We start from the raw sequence: 21,603 nt of genomic DNA, 5'->3' as shown, positions 1-21,603 counted from the left end.
GTGTGTGTGTGTGTGAGTGAGAGAGAGAGAGAGAGAGAGAGAGAGAGAGAGAGAGAGTCATAGATGACTCCAAGATTTTTGGCCAGTAAGGTAGTGAAGATTATGACAGGAGCGGGTTTGGAAGGGGCAGAGGGAGGGGGTCAGGAATTCGACTTTGAACATACTAAGTGTGAAAAGTGTGTCACATTCTAGAGTTGTACGATAGGTGGTTGGATATGAGTCTGGAATTCAGAGGAAGAGGTCTGGACAGGAGGCTTACATTTAATATTTAAGAACATGAAGCTGAATAGGATCACCAGGGTTGAGTATAGACAGAAGCGATCCAAGGATTCTGTCATGAGGTTGGGAGACGAAGAATTAGCAAAGGAGAACACGGAGGTCACTGGTGACCTTGACGGGCTGTCAGTGGAGTGGTAGGGGACAGTGTCTGGAGTAGGTGTAGGAGAAAACGGAAAGAAAGACAGTGGAGATGTCAGGCATGGATTACTGTTGAGCTGGATGAAACAGTGCATGTTTGTGTGCTAATAGGAGTGGTCCACTGAGGAGGCGTGTAAGGGAAGAAGCTGACCCAGATAGGAGCATGGGCGGCTACAGTGGCAGAAGGCAAACACTATGTGGGATAGAAACTGGTAGGTTACAAGGAACTAATAAAAGGTACCATGAAGAAGTTTTAAGCAAAGTAGCATGAGACAGAAGAGACAGGTGCTTTCTGTTCTGGGAGATCTGAAATGCTTCCAGAGAGGGGAGTTGAACCAGGCTTTAAAGGGTGGAATTTTCAACAGGTGTTACAGGCAGATTGCAGGAAAAAGCAAGCGCAGGAAACAGGAACCAGGAGTGATCTAGTTTCAGTTGGTGTTAATGTGGAGAGAAGAGGCTGGAGCCCTATCATGACAGGCCTTGAAACAAGAAGTCAGCAACTAGTAGGTTGAGCTAAGCAAATAACAAGCGCATAGCATCCTCTGGGTGAGACTTGGAGAGGACAGGGATGGGGGGATTTCAGAAGTGAGGAGGATTGGCGATTTCGAGGTTATAAGGCCTACTCCCCACGGATTCTAGTGGTCTTCCCAGGCTTCATATCGCACTCCATTCTCCCTCTTTCTCTAATGACGATGATCTCTGAGGCTTATCGTTGTGATCATTCCCAAACAAAAGCTCCGTTTAGAAGGGAACCAGCATTAACACTTCGGCATTCCAAGATGTTAGGGAGGATTTAAGAGAAAAGGCTTTTTTTTTTGCTCTGTATTCCTCTGCTTCACTTGACATAATTCTCCCCTCAGACCCTTTGGTACCTACAGGGTGGGTAATTAGTTCCCACCTTCACACCCTCCCAAGTTTTCCTTTCTTTACTGTTACTTCACAGCAGGAGACAGCAGCCCCTCTGGCCCTTCAGCCCCTTCCTTTCCCTGGGGATCTACCATTTTGATTAAGAAGGCTCTTTCCCTTAATCCACTCCTATTGGGTAGGTGCCAACTTTCCCACCAAGACCCCATCATTCAGGCCTTCCCTTGCGGGTGAAAGCCAAGCCACACTTCTGTAGCCCCCGTCTCCCTTGCCCTTTGCATCACTAGTATCTCTCTAGGTGGGTGGGTTGGGGAGTTTGAAGGAGCGGCGTTAAGCATGCAGTCTTCCCATTACGGAAAGTAGGACTTGGAATTGTGGGATTAGGCACTGGGCCCTGTCTGCCTTGCCTGGGAGGGGATACATTTAATGGAGAAGTTTAAAGAAGATATTTGATCCCTATGTTCCCTGTAGGGTCCCGAAGCCAAGACCAGGAGCTTTGGAATTCTTTGGGCCTTTGAAATCACTGATACAGTCCCCTAACCCCGTATTTTCTGGAATATAAATTGACTTATTTGAACAGATGCTTGGAACCTCAGATCGGGGATTCTAACACCTGCTTGAGTCAGTCTGCCCGGTGCTCCCTGTGATGAGGAGGAAGCTCCCTAGGCCCGTCCCTAGGCAGTGCACGTAGGAGGCTTTGAGTGACTACTTGGTGGCCGTCCGGGATGAAGTCACCAGCCTTGGCACTTCTGCCTGAGGAGCAGAGTCTATGCAGGGATTTCAGTTGCTGTACTTGAACACCATTTGGAGGAACCTCCAAATGTTGCTACTTCTTGCTTTTAGAAAACTTTTTATGCCTGATACCCTCCCCTTTCCCACCACTTCTACACAAACGACTGATACGCATGCTGCCTTGCTGGGAGACAATGTCTGGAGTGTGGCCAGTAGTGGGGCTGGAGGGAGGGAAGGCGCTGAGCACCCAGCTCTCAACTTCCTTCCCCCTTGCCCCACCCTGACCCTCCACAATCACAATGGGGGAGGCAGAATCTAGCAGACTCGATGTCCCCAGCAGGGGCGGGGATCCCTGGCAAAGCAGGTTAAGAAAAACTCCTATGGTAGGGTAAGGCTGGGGCCAGATGTTGTTGCCAAAAAGGACAAGGGGATGAGCCAGGTCAGGACGACCTGTTGGGAGGGAGCAAGTAGAAGGGGATAAAACTTGGAGGCTGGGGTAAAAGCGATGTCCTCCAGGATGGAAAGAGGGAGCCACTGGGATTGAGCAGGCATGGAAGACAAGTGGCTGCGGTCATCTGCAGGACCTGAGCTCTGGGCGGCCGGATGACAGCATGCCAGGGGCAGGGAGCTGGGTGGGAGGGGGAGGGCCAGGGCTCCTCAGACAGCCCGTGTTACAGTAGAATTGGCCTGGAGAGCTAGGGTGGAGACGCCAAAGCAACGGGCCAGAGACAGAGGGCAACACACAACAGCTTGGGGAGGGGGGCTCAGGTTGGGGAGTTTACTCTCTTGAAAGTGATGTTGGCCCCAGCTCCCCTCTCCTGGGGAGTGGACTGAGGAGTTGAGTGAGAAGTGGGCCTGGGGAGGCAGCTGAGGGGCCTTGACTGCTGGTCTTGCCTAAAGCAGGAGATGCAGGAGCCGGGCTCAGCAGAGGGTTCACTCTGAGGAGTGGAGGTCGCGTCGAGAGCCCTGTGCTCCGCGGTGCTGGAGGTACAGGAGTGGTGGGAGAGGAGTTGCTAGGGTGACTTACAAAGTAATTCCTGTGGTTGGGTACAGGCACAGATAAAGCCCCTGGAGAGGGCTTCGCAGAAGAGATGCCCTCTGAACTGCAGAGTGAAAGGTGCGTTAACAGGTCAGCCGGGCAGAGGCAGTGGGGAAACAGCAATGCAAAGACCTAGAGGCATAAAAACCCCAAGCTTGGAGCAAAGTGCTCACCTCCCTGGAGCATCAAGTTGGGGGGTGGGAAGTGCCCAGAAGTAAGGCTGAGAAAGTCCATTGGGGTCTGTTGGGAAGGACTGGGCCTCCAGACACCCACGGAAGACAGGCCCAATGAGGATGAAGTCACAGGATCTTGAAGACACTTCCTTCACCTCCTCTGTCCTCCCAGAGCCCAGGCAGCATTTCCTTGCAGCTGCGGGCCCTCTGGTCGGCAGGGGGAGGTGAGGAAGGGGCCTGAGGGGGAGGCACAGGAGGAAAGGGAAAGCAGCCAGGGGAGTAACATGTGCAGAGCGGGGGAAACAGGGAAACAAAACCTGATTCTTCCCTTGGATGGGGGCACCTCCCCCAAAAACCAGGTGGCATCTGCTGTGCCTGAACCTGCCCCCCGCCCCGCCCCGGCCAGTGGGAAGAACTAGGGGGCAGGGCGGAGAGCCCAGAGCTGGGTCGTGGTGGGCTTCTGCCGGAGGTGCAGAGCTCGCAGGAGGGCATTTTTGGCAGTGATTCCTATGCCCCCGGAACAGGGTGGCTGTCTTGAGGGATGGGTCCAGAGGGGCGTACAGGGAATGGATTCAGTGGAGTGGAAGCCAGGGAGCAGAAGTGCGGCAGCTGTGGCCTGAGACCTGGTGGAGAGTCAGAGACCCTGCTCCCTCCCGGACCCAGGGCCCAGCCTGGCCAAGATACAGGGAAAAGGTGGAGTGTGAGGTGCAGTCATGGCTCCCTGCCAGATTATTTTTGCCCCAAGTGTTGTGTTGAGGAGTAGGTGCCCGAGAAGGGCTCCCTCCCTCTTTGTTCCTTGGAGGCCTCTCTGACCAGTAACACAAAGATGATTTCAGAGAGCGATGCGGGTGAGAGTGTGGGGTGGCGACACTGACTCCTCAAAACCATCAGAACTTGGCTCGTCCACTTCTCTAGTCCTTGCCAGGAATGCACGGGCCCTGAGGGTTTACTGTGAGGGAGCGGGCGGGGGTGGGGGTGCTCCCTAGAGCACATCCTCAGGCAGTGGGGGGTCTTCAAGCACCATTCCTGAGCTCAGCCTATGCTGCAGCCCCTCCGTACCCAGCCCCCTACACACGTGCACACACATATCCTTCCACGGAAAAGTGTAAATTGTTTGCCATTTGGCAAATAGCCCATCCGGGTAATATTTTTACAATGTACAAAAACATGTTCACACTTATTGTCTTCTCTGATCCTTGTTACAGTTCTGTGAGGTAATAGGGCCAGAAGAGGAGACCAAGGCTCTGAGAAAGCTGTTCTTGATCTTTCAGTGTTTTTTGCCCTGGGTCACTTGGTCTGCGCCTGAAGGGATGGTCGCTCACCTGATACATACTGAGCTTCTGCTGGGTTCTAGAGGCCGAGGTGCCTCACGTCCTTCACATCTCACAGCAGCCCTGTGTTTTCACCATTTCACGCCAAGAACAGTGAGGCTCAGGGAGGTTAAGCCACCCACTCTATCTTACACAGTGACGGGCAAGTGGGTCTCCTATCCTGTTTGGCTCCGGAATCCAGTGCCCATGCCCGGGTGCCGGCAGAAGTGCCGTGACTGCCCTGGCTGGGGAAGGCACCTGGCGGGCACTGAGAGCCAGATACCCGCCGAGAGACAGGCTGTGCTCCCGCTTTAGGGAGGCCCTGTAGGAAGTGTTGCTGTGACTCGGGAAAGATGGGGGCGCCCCCGCTTGCCACAGCGCTCTGCGGAACAGGGCCATGTGGCGGGGACAGAGCTGAGCCAGGTCTCTGGTCCTCGGGGCAAGTTTGAGTTCGGCTCTCCACCTGAGGGGTGGTGCAGCGGAAGTGCTTGAGGAAGAGGGACCCTCTGGGAAAGAGGGGTCCCAGGGCTGAAGGGATGGGAAGAGAAAGGAAGGGGACTAGGCAGGCCCTCCGGCCACAGGGACTCTTCTAGTTCCTGCTTGTGGCCAGGGATCATCTACAGACACACACTGGTCTCAGGGCCACAGGGAAACAGGTGGGGTCCTGAGCAGATGCCTGAGCCAATCAGGGGACCCCGGTACCTGCCAGGGAAGTGGGCCAGGTGTGAGGCGGACCCCATGCCAGGGAGGGTATCAAATGAACTTCCAGCTTATTTGCATGTCCTAATTAACCATAAAATGAGCCCCAGGGGCAGCATTAAGCTGTCAATTTCTCTCAGCTTCCTTCCACTACTTCCCCTTACACATGGCTCCCCCCCTCCACATTCCTGTATCACTTAGGCCGCACGCATTCCCATTCACCTCTCCCCTCAGCGTCAGTAAAATAGTCTCCATCATTTTCCCGGCAGGAGCCCAAAAGGGGACGGAGAAGGAAAAATAATGGGGGTGGGGGGACACATATGAATCGGCCCTAATCTTTCATCATCAAAGCACGGGACGGGGCACTACATCAGCCCTGTCAAGACCCGGGCAAAATTCCGCCACTGGCAGCCAGCATTCCATTTATTCTCCATGCGTGGATAATGCGGGGAGGATGGGTTTTGTTGTTGTTCCTCTTGACTTGGCTTTGGAGTAAATATGGACAGTTTGTGGGGCGGTGTGAAAAGCGCAAGCCTGCAAGTCAGCTGGAACTATTTCAATCCCAGCTCTGGCACTGGGACCCTCGGCAAGTTGCTAAACTTCTCTGAGCCTCTCCATGTGAAATAGGAGTAACAGCAGCTATTTCCCGAATGTGGTAAGAAGGAAATAAGAGCACGAAGCAGGCAGTGCCCAACACCTGCGAATTTTGTGGCAGCATGTGTCACTCATTGTTTTGTTCTGGCCCAAGTTGCAGTGAGTTTTCATTCCCTTGGATCCCTTCTGGCTAACCTTTGGGTTAAGAGTTTCTTCTTTCTTCCTACTGGACCCCTTGAGTCAGGAACTGGGTCCTTGTCATTGCTCTGTTCTTAGTTCCTATCACAACGCCTGGCACTGGGAAGTGTTCAGAAAGTTTTGTTCAGTTGGTCTGAATCGCAATGACTGTCCACAAAACTGATGCGTCACAGATGAATGGCCAAGAGGTGACCTGGTTTCCTGTAGGATCATTCCTGACTCGGAGCTGGTGCCTTCTTGAGTAACTGATGGGTAGCTTCTCCCCCATCCAGCAGCCCATGGCTCCCTCCTCTCCAGACTCAGCGATTCAGTGGGTGGGATCTTCACACACACACATTCTACACGTGTGCAAACACACACACATCACTCCACCACCCGAGGCAGCCACAGCCGATGGGCCTTCACCCAGGATGGATTTCAGGTTTCTGTGGGGAGACAGGAAGGATGGGCAGGGGCTTCCTCCTCCAGAAAGGGCTAGCTCGGTTGGTAAACTCCAGGGAGACACGAGGAAAGTACAGGCTTTGGAGCCAGACATCCCTCTGTTTCAAATCCTGGTTCTTTCATTTGCTAGTAACCTCATATGGGCAGCTTACAGGACCCCTCAGAGCCTCCACTGAATTACCAGGTATTAACAATACCTTCTGGGGTCATTTTGAAGTTTGAAAGACGTGTGCACACTGCCTGGCCAATAGCCATTGTGCGCGCACACACACACACAAAAATTAATAAGCACCTTTCCTCTTGTAGCTTCTGCCACTGAAAACTACACATCTACCATTTGACTGTGTGGGAATTCGAGGGTGACCCTAATCGCTTCCCAACTAGAGCTGTGGGGCTGTTCACTCTAAGCCCCCTCCCTCCATCTCTGCCCCCAGGGGTCCAGGATGCAGGAAGAGCCTGTCTTGTTATTTTTTCCTCTACAATTTGGTATTAAATGCTCTGAGGGCGGGAAGGCGGCTTGCCTCTAATTGCAGCTGTCACTCCCCATCAGGCAGAGGGGAGTTCAGCCAGGAGGAGGTGAGGGAGGAGAAACGGATTGCCCTGCTGGTCAGGCTCGGCCCAAACAGGGACCCGCATTGTCTTTTCCCAGCCAGTGGGCGTTCCCTGCCAGGGTGGGAGGGACAGGCAGGCGGGCCCTGGATCTGGCAGCGTTGCTCTCCGGGCCACGTGCCCAGCACGGCTTTAGGTGTAGCCAGGGGTGCCGGAGCTGAGCTGCTGCCCCTCCACCCTGGGTTGTCCTGGACAAGATGGGAAGATGAGGCCAAAGGCATTTAAAAATGAGTGCGTATTTCTTCCTGGCTCACCTTGCCTCACTGGTGAATTCACATGTTCTTGTGCCCTGGGTGGAAGTTCTGAGCTGGAGACAGGGTGTTGGGGAAGGAGTGTGTGTGATTCCAGGGCCCGGCGTCTGTTCTTCAGTCAGCCCCTGCCTGCGGCCTGTACTTGGACAGGTAGCACATCCAGGCTTACTTCCTCATCTGGAAAATGGGGATAATACCTGCCTTTCTTGCCCATTTACGAAGGAGATAATGGATATGAAAAGGCTTTCAGACGTTTAACGTGCTATACAAATAGTAGCTTTCCTTTCCTGTGCTTCTGGAAAGGCTTGGGGCTTCCCCAAGCACTCCTTATACACACTCCTTAGTCAGCCGTTTCTCAGGGTCCAGGGATGGGCTGAAATCTCAAGGGCAACAGAAGGGGGTGGGAATTTGCCTCTCTGCTCCCACTCCCAGGAGGGCCAGGCTTTACTACCTGTGCCTGGAGCAGCGCTTTGCCAAGGAAGCAAACAGTTATGAGGCTGGGGACACGAGAAACAAGGTCTTTATTGGCGATGTCTCTGGGGAACCTGTGGCCCCAGTGCCCGATCCATGCAGAATGTTACACTGAGGTCTTTGGGGCAGTGAAGGAATGTCAGAAGGATTTCCTGGTCTTCTCCCCCTGCCCCTCTCCTGCTGTCACCTCCAGCCCCAAAGCAACACACACACACATTCTCTCTCTCTCTCTCTGTCCAAGGACTCTTGCCTCCCCCACCAGCCAGCCCCTAGTACAGCCTCGCCCAACTACAGGCCTGTCAGCTGTGCTCCAGACCTTCTGCTGCTTCTCCCTCCCTTCTCGGCGGAAGGGACTTGGAGTTAGGCTTTTGAAAGCCATACCGCCTGGCCTCTTTCCCAGGGGCCCTTTTGGGTCAGTCAAATTTCTACCTCTAGGATTCAGACCCAAACCGCTGTGTTAACATCAAAGCCAGAGGGTGAGGATTCCAGGGCCTTGGGGCAGCTGGTGGAAGGATTCTCCCCTCGTCTGGGCTCCGAGGCACCTGGGAAGGGGCAATGTCCAGAGCCCTTGGAATGGCCCCGCTTCTTGCCCTTCTGCAAGCGTCCGGCTCTGGGCTCAGAGGCCGTGGGTGTCACCCAGCCTGGTTTCTCCTTCAGCAGCCGGTCACGGTCAGGCCGCACACTACGCAAGAACTTCCTAAAGATGTTTGCTGTTAGGGCAAACCTGCGGCCCAGCTCCCGCGGCGGGCCCCTCCCTCCTTTGGGGGCTCCTGCCTCCCGGGTCTCACCCTTCTCCCCACCCTTCTCCAGTTCCGGCAAGTCCAGCCAGTTGCCCACCAGGTCCGCAAAAACGTTGTCACCTAACACCAGAGGCTGTCGATTCCGGCCCCGGGACATCAACGTGGAGGTCCAGTCATCCGGTTCCACCAGCTCTGGCCCCCGCTGGGCACAGCTTTGGTGCTCTGGCAGCCGTGTCCTGGGCGGGGGAGCTAGATCCCTCCCACACACACTCCTAGGAGATGGAAGCTTGGCGCTGCTGCCCAGAGCGGGCTGGCTGGAGGGGGAGCAGCCCGCAGGCCTGGCAGGACCGCTGCCACCCTCCCACTGAGGGGGCTCCAGCTGCGTCCGGGGGCTTTCAGGGCAGCCTGGGGCAGGACCCCCTCCCGAGATCTCCAGCTGCTCCAGTGCTGTCTGCACCTGCAGGAGCTTCAGTTCTTGCAGCGCCCCCATCATGCAGTTCATCTGATCCTGCAAGCCATCGCCCACTTCCTTCATGGACATCTGCAGGGGAGAGAGCACAGGGCCTGTGAGCCAGGGGGAAGGGCTGTTCCCCAAACACACACCTCCAGGGTCATTCCGGCCTGCCACTGACCCCATCTCTGTACAGCCTAGTACAGTGCAGATCAGGGCTGGGAGAGGAGGAATTTTGACACGGATATGGCTGGATAAAGGAAATACTATTAATGGCAGCTGACTTGCTAAGACAGCACCGTCCTGAGCTACATATATGTATACATATATGCATATGTGTAATTAATCTATAGTTAATCTCCCCAACTACTCTGTGAGGTAGTATTATGGTTCCTATTTTACAGATGAGGAAACTGAGGCACATAAGGAACTAGCTCAAGATTACATAGAAGGTAAGAGGTGGCACTGAGATCAGTTTGACGGTACAGAAAGTTCCGGTGGCCACCTGTGTCCTTTGTGTCTGTGCCCTCTTCTCCTGAGCCTCCCTGAGATGAGGATGATGAAGACAATAACAATTTGTGAGCAGTTACCGTGTAACAGGAGTTGAGCTAAGTATTCTGTGCACATCATCTCATCGCATCCTTATATAAACCCTCGGAGGTTGGTATTATAATTCTCATGTTAACATATGAGTTAACCACGGTGAGGGTGAAGTAACTTGCCCAAGGTCACATGGCTCACGCTGCTGGGACTCAAACACAGGACGTCTCACTCCATATGCTAGCGTCCTAACCACCAAGCACTGCCTCAGGATGGCTGGGCAGTGGAGGAGGGCTGAGAGGGACGCTAGGGAAGAGGAGGGGCTCAGATTCCCTAAGAGAAAGGGAGGGTAGGCCTGGGGTTTCCTTTCACTGTTCACATCTGGCAGGTCAGGAGACAGATAAGGAGCCACGAAGCTCCTGTTTGCTGAGACCCCTGCCCAGCTCTGCCCAGCCCTTTTCTCCCTTCCCAACACCTGTCCCCTCTCAGCTGCTCTCAAACTTGGCTCCAGTGCTCTTCCTGCCTTCTTGGCCCAGTTGGCTCCGCTGTCCTAGCCAAGAGTGGGGACACCGGGGGCCAGTTCCCCAGCCCCTCTGTGGGTGTCTAAGGCCCGAGTCCCAGGTGCCAGCTGGAAGGGGCTAAGAGATTGACTTGGGTGAGGGCCGAGTTTGGAGGCTGGGCAGGGGATGCTTTGTCTGATAACATTCACGAGGTTCCCGTCCCCGGGCCCAAGCTGCCTTGGTTCCGCCAGCTCCCTCCCCAGATCTGCTCATGTTACAACGGCAAACCTCAGGCAAGGGGACCATCTGTTTCTTAAGCCCCCCAGAGACCCACCGGGATCATCTTACCTCCCAGCCTTGTCCTAATGCACAGAGCTAAGCCCACAGGGTGGAGGGGTGCAGGGCCTGGGAGGGCAGGCGCAGAGGCTCTGCAGCGCTGTGCTGGCAGCTGACCCTCTCAGGCTTTAGGGTCACACCCTCCCCTGCCAACTCGGGCTTTGGTGGGAGTTAGGGGCCAGCCCAGGCTCTCCTGAGCCAGCAGTGCTAACAGACAGTGGAGGACTGACTGTCGCTGAGGGCAAGGAAGCCGTTGCTGAGTGTAGGATTACCCCCACTCTGCACCTTCCCCAAGAAAGAGCAAGAAGAAGTGGTGGCTCGGGGCCTCACGGCCTGGGGTTTGCCAGGCTGCTGGGCAAGCATGCTCCATTTGAGTGGCAGCAGCAGCAGCAGGAGACACAGCCTGTGGCGTGGCCACGCTTGCTGACGGCCCCCTGCTCTGGCCTCTTTGGCTTCTACCTTCCTGACCCCTTCCTTCTGGAGGCAGCTCAGCCACAACTGGAAGACCCAGAGCAGAGTCAGGAGACTCTGAGCCCCAAACCAAACTCCTCAAGGTCCCTTCCCGGCAAACTGCTGCACCGACTCTCCTGTTTCTGCCCCCTGCCTCATACCACTCACCCCAACCTGGAACCTCAGGGTCATAATCGGCTTTCCCACCCCACTGGCCGCTCTTGTCCCCAGATGCTGCACATCTGCCCTCCTACCCCCTGCAATGCTGCAGAAGCCTCCTTGCAGGCCACCAAATCAGGCTTCCCGACACACACCTCCGACCCTGTCACTTGCCACTCAGAAGCATAATCCACTCCCATATACACCCCACACTCCCATCAGAACCTCTTCTGTGATACTTAAAACGCTCTTCCCTGTCGTCCTGCTACTCACAGCTCCTCTGTGCATTTAAGTGCTGGGTCACTGATGAAACATTCATTGAGCATCTACTTCTTGGGGGCAGGGACTGAGATCTACACATCATTGTGTTGCCCCAGAACCCAGCTAGCACCTCTGCACTTACTACGTATCCATAAAACATACACTGAGTACCACTGAGCACCCCAAATTGCTTGCTGCCCTCAGTAAGTCACTACCCAGGGAGGAAGGGTCAGGAACCTTTCTCAAGGTTTCATTTCACCAAGAGGCACAGAGTCGGAGCTTGCCAGCTTCCTTCCAGAAGGCTAAACACAGTCCAGGTCAGAGGCGGTGGGAGGAATGAAATGACCCCATTCAATCCCTTCCAGTATGGAAAAATCCTTAAGAAATAATGCTGACATTTTCTACCTTTTTAAAGTGAGAACGAATGTGTGGGTATGTATGAATTCAGGGATGCCCGTAAAACAGAGGCCCCATTTAAGTAAATAAGAGCTGAAGTTGCAGCCCTATGGAAAATGACAGTGCATTGGTTAAGATCTTGGGTTCTGGAGACAAACGGAACAGGGTTCAAATCCCAGCTCTGCCATGTAATAGCTGTGTGATCTGAGCAAGCTATTTAAATTCTGTTTTTTAATTCCTCCATTCTTGCTTTTTTTGGCCGCCCTGCGCGGCTTGCGGGATCTTAGTTCCCCCACCAGGGATTGAATCTGGGCCACTTCAGTGAACGTGCTGCATCCTACGAACCACTAGACCGGCAGGGAACTCCAAGTTCTCCATTCTTTAAAATGGGAATAAGAGTTCCTGCCTGGTCCAACTTTGGACAGACGAGATGAGGTAATGTGTGTTTATGCGTGGCCTACAGGTGGAGTTTGGCTGTTATCTTAAGACTTCCTGAGAACTTCCAGAACATTTCTTCCTCAGTGAACCTGAACACGCAGTAGTGATAGGATTCCGTTCACCTGTCTGGTCTGATTGAGGAGAAACGTCTCGTCTGGTCCCTTTTCCCACCCTGGCACCACACAGAGGAAGGAAAAGGGAAGCCTCGCATCCTCCTGCCCACGGTCCAGCCAGATTCGGTCAGCCAGCCACAGAGCGCTGACCTTGGAGGGCAAGAAGGCAGCTGTGAGGGGGCTGAGGATGGAAGAAGGAAGCCCGAGTGTGGGAAACAGGGAGGCCAGGGAGTGGGGAGGCAGGAGCATCGGCTGGGGCGCCTGATGGAGAAGCGAGCTGCCTTTCCCAGCCCGGGGGGAGTGATGTCACCCAAGGAGAAAGAGCCAGAGGGCAGGCTGCTGTCTTCCCCAGAGCGTGGGACCCGCTCAGATCCCAAGGTTTCTCTGGCCGAGAGGGAGAAGAGAGAGCAACGTGGGGTGGGCGTAAAGGAGAGGCGCCAAACCTGAGAAAGTCCCGAGCTAGAAACGAACACTAAGTCCCATGCTGTAGGTGATGAGCTCCTCTCTGGCCTCCCAGTGCCTCGGGACGGTGCCAAGTCATACCCAACTTGCCCTCAGGGCTCAGGTGGAAAAGTCACAAGAAGGCCTAATTAGTTCTGATTCGTTTGAGTGGGAATGGCTCTAACAGGCACTACCATCTTTCTCCACCCCAGCTCACACACACTCACACACGCTTGTACACACACGTGTGCACACAGGCACAGAGCTAGCCTGCTCCACCGCCAAGCACAACACCCGAGATAAGCGTATCCTAGAGATGGCTGTGCGAACCCTTTCTGAGAAAGGTCTCACCACCCTCCTTGCATCCACCCCACCCCACAGCCCATCTCCCACCCCCAGCATCTTCTGGGCCTCCAAATGTCTCATTCTAAACATTTTCTTCCTGTCAAACTTTAATCTCTCCCACTGCAATCTAAACCAGCCCCTGGCTTCCTCCCTGTGGTGGAGCTGGATGCCCCCGGGCACCCTCCTCGGGTTTGTGAAGAGCCCCATGCCGTCCTGTGGGGACCTGGCCCCCTCCAGCTGACTTAACTCGGCCACTCCACATGGGGCAGATTCACCAACCTTTTGTGCTTCGGATTCTGACTGTGAAATGATAACCCCTCACACGTGTGTAGCACTTGCTCTGTCTTCCACATGACCTCGTCTGATCCCCACAATTGCTCCGGGAGTCTGACGAGGCAGTTGGAGTTACCCCACTTAATGGATTAGGAAGCTAGGGAGCTGAGAGGTTCGTTTTCTCCCTCAGTGTTTCCTAAGCACGCTTCCCTAGACTTTCCTTCATGATTTCACCATATCTATATATGACCTAGTCTCCTACTTAATACTTTACTTAAATCTGTTTATATAAATTAATGGATTTATATGGAAACTTATATGAAATGTATATCACTTGCCATAAACAGATGGTAACGTTTCCTATCTATCTATCCATCTATCTATCGAAACTAAGCTTTTCGTCTGAGTATCACCTGATGTCATCTTGAGCACCTCCAGTGGAAACACAGATCTACTGCCTGAGGTTCCGAGGTGGATTAGTGGCAGGACTGGGACCCCATGCCTGGCCCTCTGACTCCAGGCCAGTGAGCTTTCCATGTCATCATAATCCCTGACTCTTCAGCCTCATGGGATTGTTGTGAGAAGAAACCAGGATAGTCAGTGGGACGTGCGAGGGCAATTATCATCACATAGGGAGGAAGAACATGAAGTCGTGGAGGGACTCCAAGACCCAATTCGGTTCACTTCCACTGAAGGTGTTTCTTCACTGACTCATCTGAAGGGGGAAGATGCTTGCTGGGAAGCCAAACCCCACCATCCTGGCCCTCCAGCCCTGAGCCCTCCGCGGGGTGGTGAGGGCTCAGCTGCCCATGGACAGCTCCCCTCCATGGCACTCACTGGGCCCTTTGTGGTTTGGGAGGAGTAAGGATGGGAAAATGTGACACCAGCATCCTCGGCAACCTTCCCAAGCCCTCTCCTAGGCCCCTGGCTGATCCCACAGCTGTGCCCTCCATCCATCCATCTCACGCCCTCTCCCAGCTCAGCCAGAATCCTTTGACACAGGCTCCAGCTTTGCCCATGGACCTGGCAGTGTGCCCTGCCTCGCTCCCCCCACCCCCATTACTCACAAGATCCCCACACAGTTCCTTTCAGCCCCTCTGGAAGCTAGAAGGAGGTTCAGGGCCGGAAATGGGAAAAGCCCAGCTTTTGCCAAGTGGCCCATTCTCCAGCTCCGTGAATAGGGACCTTCACAGCCCCCTGCTCTTGGCTGGAACTCTCAACAGGAAGGTAAGGTAGAAACTGTGCCAAGAGCCGGAGGAGGGAGGAGGGTAAAGAAAGGAGGGAGTGTGAGATGGATGAGCCCACTCTCCCAACTGAACAATCTACGGGGGGCCATGTGCTTGGGCAAGGGGCAGACAGACGGAGAGAGGGGCCCAGTCTCGCCCCTGCAGGGGGCTTGCCTCTCAGCCTCACCTCTCCCCTGTCCAGCTTTAGCCCCTCTCCAAGGCAGCCAGTGAACCAAGTTCCTTGGGCATCCAAGGGACCTCAAAGGGTTACCTTCTTTTTCTCCTTTCTGATTCAGGCCCTCATACTCTCCTGTGTGGACTCTTGTGATAACCTTCTACCTCATCTTCCCACCTCAATTTCCTCCCTCCCCCTATCCCCACCCCAACCACCTCCTAGATCCCAGGGCACGTCTCTAACCACGCTGCTCGGCAATGCATATGGAAAAGGTCAGACTCTTCAGCATGGCATTCAACCCCGCCCCCCCTTCTGCTCTCAACAGCTCTTTCAGCCCTGTTGCCCACTCTTTTTCTGCATATACCCTATGTTCTAGCCATAATCCAGTGAGTCTTCAAATGTCCCCTCCAGACAGTCTTCAAACACCCCCATTACTTCCAACTCTGCACGTTTTGGTCATGTCGTTTCATCATCTGCCTGAAATGCTCTTTTTCTCCTGTGCCCATCCCTATTTATCCCTCAAGGTGTGGTTCAAATGCTACCACTTCCATGAAGCCTTCCCTGATCCCCTAGCTGGAGGTAATTCCTCCCTCTCAGAGCACTGAATGTGTGCCTCTCATCTAGTACGTATCCTCCGTTTCTATACAAGACATTCGCATGCATATACTGGCTAGGAGTGTGAGATCTGCAGTCAGACTGGCTGGGTTTGAATCGTAGTTCTGCCACTTATCAGCTCTATACCTTGGCCAAGCCACTTAACCTCCCCATGTCCCATTTATAAAATGGGAATAATGGAAGTGCAACTTCTTAGTGTTGCTTTGGCAACTGACATAATACCTGAGATATCTGGCATATCAGTAACTGTTAACATCAATATATGTTGTTATTATTATCACTCCCATTAAACTCTAAGTTTCCTGAAAGCAGGATCGGTGTCTGTTTATATTTGTAACCAAAGTACTAGTGCCTGGCAAAGTGCTTTAAACATAGTACGAACTCAATAAGTGTGTTCTGTGAACGAATGACACATGCACACTAGTCTGATCAGTTCATCACTGTGAGTTTACCAAGTGCTTACAACACATTAGGTACTGTGTTATGTGCTAGGGACATACAGCTGGGGAGGCACTTGACATAATCTTCACAGTAGCTGTATAAAGTAGGTACTTTTAAAAGCCCATTTTACGGATGAGAAAGCTAAGGAACAGAGCCGTCAAATAATCTGCCAGGGTCACACAGAGCCAGGTTTTGAGTTCAGGTTGGCCTGACCCCAAATCCTGTGCTCCATGCTCTTCCCACTGACTACAGCACACCCCAGCAAAGTCCTCTTCACTCTAGCTCTAAACATCAAGGGAGACCACATTATGAGATCCTTTGCAGAAGCTTTTTTCTGCCTCAGGAAACTTGCTCTTTTGCCCCAAGAGCTGAAGGCTGTTCCTAATGTACCTCCTCTATCACCTTCTTATTTCCTCCGTATTTTGTCTTTATGCTCTGGTCCTCCTCCATGTACCAGAATCTCCTGAACTTGTGGCCACTAGTGGCTAGATAATTGCCTTCTAGGAACACCAAGTTGTTCTAGAAGGAACTTCCCCAGCCTGAGAGAAGTCTCTCTGCTGCTTCACCAGGCCTCAGCTAGGATCGACATTAAAGGAGCTGGTTCCATCAACCTCCTCCTCCTCCAGGAAGCCTTCCCACCCTGGCTGTACTTTACTCAGCCTTTATGCACTCTGTTTGCTCTACACTGATCTGAACTCATGAGCAACACCCTGTGAGCATCTTACATCTGCTTCCTCTGTGTGCCTATGTCTACCCCATTTGTTGGAAGCCCTCAAGGGAGCAGTGTATAAGGAACAGCTGGTCCCAAGGCCTGTGTTCAGGCAGGGCCCCTCTTTGGCTGCTGGAGGGGGAGAGATATATTCTCTACTGAGTAGTTGCAGTCCTGACCCCCTCATCCTTAGGAAGAAGTGTGTCAGCTGCTGCTACTCTCCTGCTACATTTCAGCCCTGAAACCAGATCCCTGTCCTCTTCCAAACAGGGGAGAAGGGCCAGTTCTCCAGACATCAACCTAATTGAGCCAGGATCCCCAAATTCTCAGCGTCCCTCCAGTGCTCACTTGTTACAATGCAAATTTTCTGCTTCAGGAAATTGGGAAATTCTGCTACTTTGGTTTTCAAGATCAGACTCTTCTTGTCTAGATTTTCTGGGCCAAGGGCAGGACCAGGAGGCAGGAGAGGAGTGCACAACACCCTCGACAAAGAAAATTTCACAACTCCTTGATGTTTCTTTTTCCAGCAGCCTTAACCCACAGTGTCTGTGGGACGTATGCTTCTTGAAGGGAATTTAACGGCATAAATGAATGTAGAACTTGACTAGTATTACATGAGTGCCATTCCTGGGCACACACTAACTTAGGGCAAAGCCAAGCACCACACAGTCCTCCTGGGTGGCAGGGAAGATTCTGCCTGGGATGAACACACACACACACACACACACACTTCAAGCTCATGACACATACTGACTATAAGCCTTTCCCACCCCATTGCAGACCCAGGGGATAAACAAGCCAACACCTTCCTAACCCAGGCACAACCAAGCTGCGGTGAATTCAAACCCCAAAGTCCTTAGAGGAGCCAAAAGGCTGAGCCTGAGCTAACTCAGCTCCACCTTCTCCTTCACTCCATTGGGAAAACAGAGTCACTGATATCTGGCTCTGCCTAAGCCCTGGGCTGAGGCGTCAGGGAGTGAACAAGACTCTAATAGCTCTGCCTGTCACTCTGCTCTGTCTCCTTTCTGGGCAGACTGGCACTGGGGAGGGGGCGGAACACCATGGGTGGAGGGAGGGTGCAGAGCTCTCCCATCTGAGTGTCATTCTGGGCCCCAGGCCAGGCATTTGGCTTCCTCTCCAAGAGAGTCAAAGGCTGAAGCTGTTCAGACAAAGGGCCAAATGAAAGCTAATGGGGAGCTGGGTGACTTCAGCCTCTCCCCTTCCTCCTTCCGGGGACTGGGGCTCAAGTCCTTGGCAGGAGAGCGTGCAAATCAAGACCTGGAGCTCAGCTCCGTGCAGATTCCTATTGCCTTTTTTATTCTCCCGGCGTCCACAGACTGTCTTCGCCCCCCCTCACCACCTCCCACCTAAGGTGCTGTAAAAAATGCAAATCAGTAGGATTTTAAAATTCAAGCCCGTGCCAGGAACACCCACAAACCCTCTATTAAGGCAGATCCTGAGGTGGGTGGTGTGGTCCCAGATTCCAAGCAAAAAAAAGAGGATTCTGTTAGATTCTTTTCTCAGCATGGCCCTTGGACTTCAGACGTTATCTGTGGCAACCTTGACCTTTCCTTCTGGTATTGGACAAGTGAATGGGACAAGTCAGAATTATGTGTGGGCTGGGGCCAGCCATCCCAAACTGACATGGAAAGCATGAGAAAATGAGTATGGGAAAGGACATGATGGAGACCCTTCTGTCCCTCATCTAAGAAGCATTCCTCTGGGTAATGTTCCCATCTGAGTGTCACCACCAAAAGGGCTTGGGGAGGAAGTCCCAGAGAAGTGACCATTGACCTGAGAAGGCAGGCCCCGGAGTGGGACAGACAGAAAGAGTGCCTGGGCCACTTGACCAGGAAACATCAATGAGAACACCTGCTGCTACAAGCTCCCCCTCCCCCCCAAGCTGGCCCCTGTTAAAGCTGCCAAGCTCCCTCCCCAGCGGGAAGAGTGGACAGTTTGCAGGCAGGAGTGGGAGAGGCTGTCATGGAATCTGGAGAGCCATGGGCTGGCACTTTTTGGATCCAGGTCTGCTGTTGTCAGCCTGGGTGCCCCTGGCCCTGAAAAGCAAGAAGAAAGAGGGGAGAAAAGTGAGACCGAAAAGAGGTCGACTCCAAGAGAAACAAACTAAAAGGGACAAAAGGAGGCGGAGGCAAAGCCCCAGGAGAGCCTGGTTGACAGAGACGGCTGTGGCGGCCCAGGTGGGGGACGTGCATAATATCTGTCTGAATTCTCGTGGTGGGTAGAACAAGAGAGGTGGCAGGTGGGAGGGGGAGGGATATTAAGTCAGTAAGAAGCAATGCGCCTCCCACAACAGAGTTTCGGCAGAAGCCGCTCTCCCCACTTGGGCGATTTCCACGCCCCGCCGCCCACCCCCCGACCCCGAGACTGTGCCACTTCTCCCGGCCCCCGTACCCCGGCCTCTGCACGTTCCCTCCTCGTTCCCCCAGCCCAGACCCCTGACATCTGGCTGGGCCTCCGCACTCCCGCTCGCGAGCTGCCAGGCGGCGCCCGTCCTCCCGCGCCGGGCCCGCCCCCGCCGGTCCAGCTGCCAGCCCCCTCCCCGCTGGCAGGCAAGTCCGGGCAGACAGCCGGCAGGGCCTGCCCCTGCAGCCGCGCCAGCCCTGCCAAGCCCGGCCGCCACAGCTGGGGGGGTGCCCGGAGGTGCCAGCTCCCCTCGAGCGAGCAGTCCCTGGCCGACCTCCTGCCCCGCGCAGGGCTGGGGCCACGCACCCTCCTCCCGGCGCCCCGCGCAGCCCCAGCTGCCCGGCAGCCGCGTTCCGCTCTTTCCGTGAGGGCGCCCGGGTCCCACCGCGTCTCGGGTGAGCCCTCTTTGCTCCCTCGGGTCTCTGGGCACATTTCGGTCTGGACTTGCTTGGCTCCCTCCGTCTCTCTCACTCGTTCGTGCCTGCCTCCCTCTCACACAAGTCTCTGCTCCAAGTTTCCACGGGGCCCCTTTTCCTCAGGACAGGCCCTGTCCTCCGCCTGCTCGCCGTGTGCCCTCCTCTCCTCTCTGGGCCTCGGCCCCGCGCGCGTCGCGGTCCCGGGGTCCTGGCGGAGGCCAGGTACCCGTCGTGGCGGAGCAGCCCTCCCAAGCCCCCGGCTCCCGCTCCGCTCTTACCAGCTCCTGTTTGAGGCGGCGCAAATAGCAGTCCATTTCCCTGCTCTTCTTCCTCATGCGCCTATTGGCCGGGCTCGGCTCCACGAAAGAGTCCCAGGATGGGAACACCGGTCCCACCGAAACCGCGCTCGGCCGGCTCGCGGCCCCCGCGCCTCTCGCAGCGCCGAGCCGAGCCTCTGCTCCCAGGTCCGGACTTGGAACCGCTTCCCGGCTACTCGCTGCGCGCAGTCCGTGCTGGGGGCGGAGGGAAAAGTGGGACAGCCTATGAGAATGCAGGAGGGATGCCTTCAGCCAATGAGAAGAACGCACGGGGGGGCGCGGGCTGGGCTGCAGTGGATGGGCCCTGGAGCGGGTGGGTGCACCAGGCGAGGGCCTCCGCTCCTGGGGGGCTGACATGGGGGACACCTACCTGGTCCTGGCCGGTGCGGCGGGGTATATCGTGACGCCAGACTGTACCGACGTCCCCCAACAAAGCACGTGACCCCCAGAGAGAGCCCGTCTTACGGATGGGAACTGGGTAGCGGTCTCGGAAGAAGCTGAGTACCTCAGTGTCAACACTGTTTCCCAAACTCCGATCAGAAAAGGAACACCCTCCACCCCAAATGCCACTCGGCAGCTCTTTTGAATTCTGAAGTGTTCAAAAAAGTGGACTCCGGAAGTGTGGGTCTACCTCACCTTCCAGTCTACTCCTCACCCCTGGAGCGGAGGAGCCGCCGCTCGGTCCGTTCATGTATTTATCACGAAGCAATGGAGGCTCTACTGTACTCCCTGCAGGGTTATAGGTCTGCGGTTACTGAATAAGACAGGCTAGGTCTCTGGTCTCAAGAACGTACAAGGGGCGGCGGAAGGGAAGGGGATAAGACAGGTAAAAAAAATTAGACACCATAATTTCAGGTAATGACTCTTCATGAAAACATAAAATAGGGTAATGGGATGGGGGCTGCCTTCAGTAGGGTGGGCAGGGGTGGAGGGGCAGGTCTTTCTCTCCCGCAGTACTCCGGCGGCGTCAGTTATCCTAATTCTTGCTCTGGCCACTTGCGAAGCTCTCTGTAAGGTCGGTGGAGGGAGAGAGGACTCAAAGATGCTAACATTCTATTCAGCAGACGCGGCCCATGCGCCGGAGGTGTGCGAGCTCCAGCCAGGTCCTGGGCGATGGACCCGAGAGGAGCCGCAGGCCTGCCCGGGGCGCTCCTCCCAGCCGAACCCAGGACCCGCAACGCCGGCCTCCGCGTGAGTCGGGGCTGAGGTTCCCACCCGGTGCCCGGGCTCCCTGCAATACGGCCTGGCCCGCGGGGGGACGGTGTTGCAGGGCCCGAGAATAATTAGCGCAATTAGCGACTTGTTGTTTCAAGGTAATTAATGGGGGAAAGTTTGCCCCAGGCAGAATTTAGGGATCTCCGAATGAGTCAACCTTGAAGACGCGAGAGAAGGGGCAAAGAAAGGAGGCGGAAACTTCGGCCATTCCGATCCGTGTCAGCAAAGAGCGCCACCTTTGTTTACCATGGAGAGGTGAGAGCGAAGGAGGGAGGGAGGATAAAAATGAACATCTTCAGAAATGAAGACTTTGCAGAGTCCAGTCGGACGGCCTCCACTTAGCCCCGGGTTCTCAGTTATAGTGGACCTTGTCTAGGGCTCTCGGCCTAGCCCTGACTGCCCCCTTTGGATGAAGCTGGGCAGCGGAAGCCGCTGGATAGAGAAAAGGAAAAGGCACACAGGTGGGTCAGAACCCAGTCCGAAGCCTGTGTCTCGGTGGCCGCTCGCCAACTCAGGTGGCCTCGCTCCCTTCGAGATCGCGGCACAGGATCCCGCGTGGGTCAGAAAGCCGACGGCCGTGGGATGGAGCTGAGAATCTGCCCCCGAGTTTCCAACGCCCGCTGGGAGAGCCCGAAAATGCATTTCCTGCTGCTCTCCCAGGCTGGCCACCGCCCATGGCGAGTCCGGCCCGCTGGTCCACTCAGCGTTGCAGAGCCCGGCCCCCGGCTTCCTGGCAGTTGTGAATCGAGATCCCCAAGGGGCCCCTTTGGGTAGGACACGAGGCGAGTTCAGAGTGGGAGCCATTCCCAAGTATGGGGCTACGG

The 21,603-nt window shown here is 54.8% G+C and overlaps 1 protein-coding gene across 1 annotated transcript; it reads right to left on the bottom strand.

Annotated features, from left to right (window-relative positions):
• Nucleotides 1-7,829: 7,829 nt before the first annotated feature.
• INKA2 (inka box actin regulator 2) lies at nt 7,830-19,759 on the bottom strand. The gene is made up of 2 exons (XM_030869022.2): nt 19,526-19,759; nt 7,830-9,079 (listed from the first exon to the last, which is right to left on the bottom strand). Exons 1-2 carry the CDS (start codon nt 19,580-19,582, stop codon nt 8,237-8,239), a joined length of 900 nt encoding a protein of 299 aa, XP_030724882.1. The 5' UTR covers nt 19,583-19,759; the 3' UTR covers nt 7,830-8,236.
• Nucleotides 19,760-21,603: the final 1,844 nt, after the last annotated feature.

This window comes from Globicephala melas, chromosome 1 (assembly GCF_963455315.2).
Source record: "Globicephala melas chromosome 1, mGloMel1.2, whole genome shotgun sequence".
Classification (NCBI taxonomy): domain Eukaryota; kingdom Metazoa; phylum Chordata; class Mammalia; order Artiodactyla; family Delphinidae; genus Globicephala; species Globicephala melas.
The sequence above is the reverse complement of the archived record's forward strand: the minus strand, read 5'-3'. Positions and strand labels throughout refer to the sequence as shown.

What these genes read in the sequence shown, in the direction of transcription:
- INKA2 (XM_030869022.2), bottom strand. Translation starts at nt 19,582, where the DNA reads ATGAGGAAGAAGAGCAGGGAAATGGACTGCTATTTGCGCCGCCTCAAA. An exon ending in GCCGCCTCAAACAGGAGCTG is followed by an intron (nt 9,080 to 19,525) that starts GTAAGAGCGGAG and finishes TCTCCCCTGCAG; the next exon opens with ATGTCCATGAAGGAAGTGGG.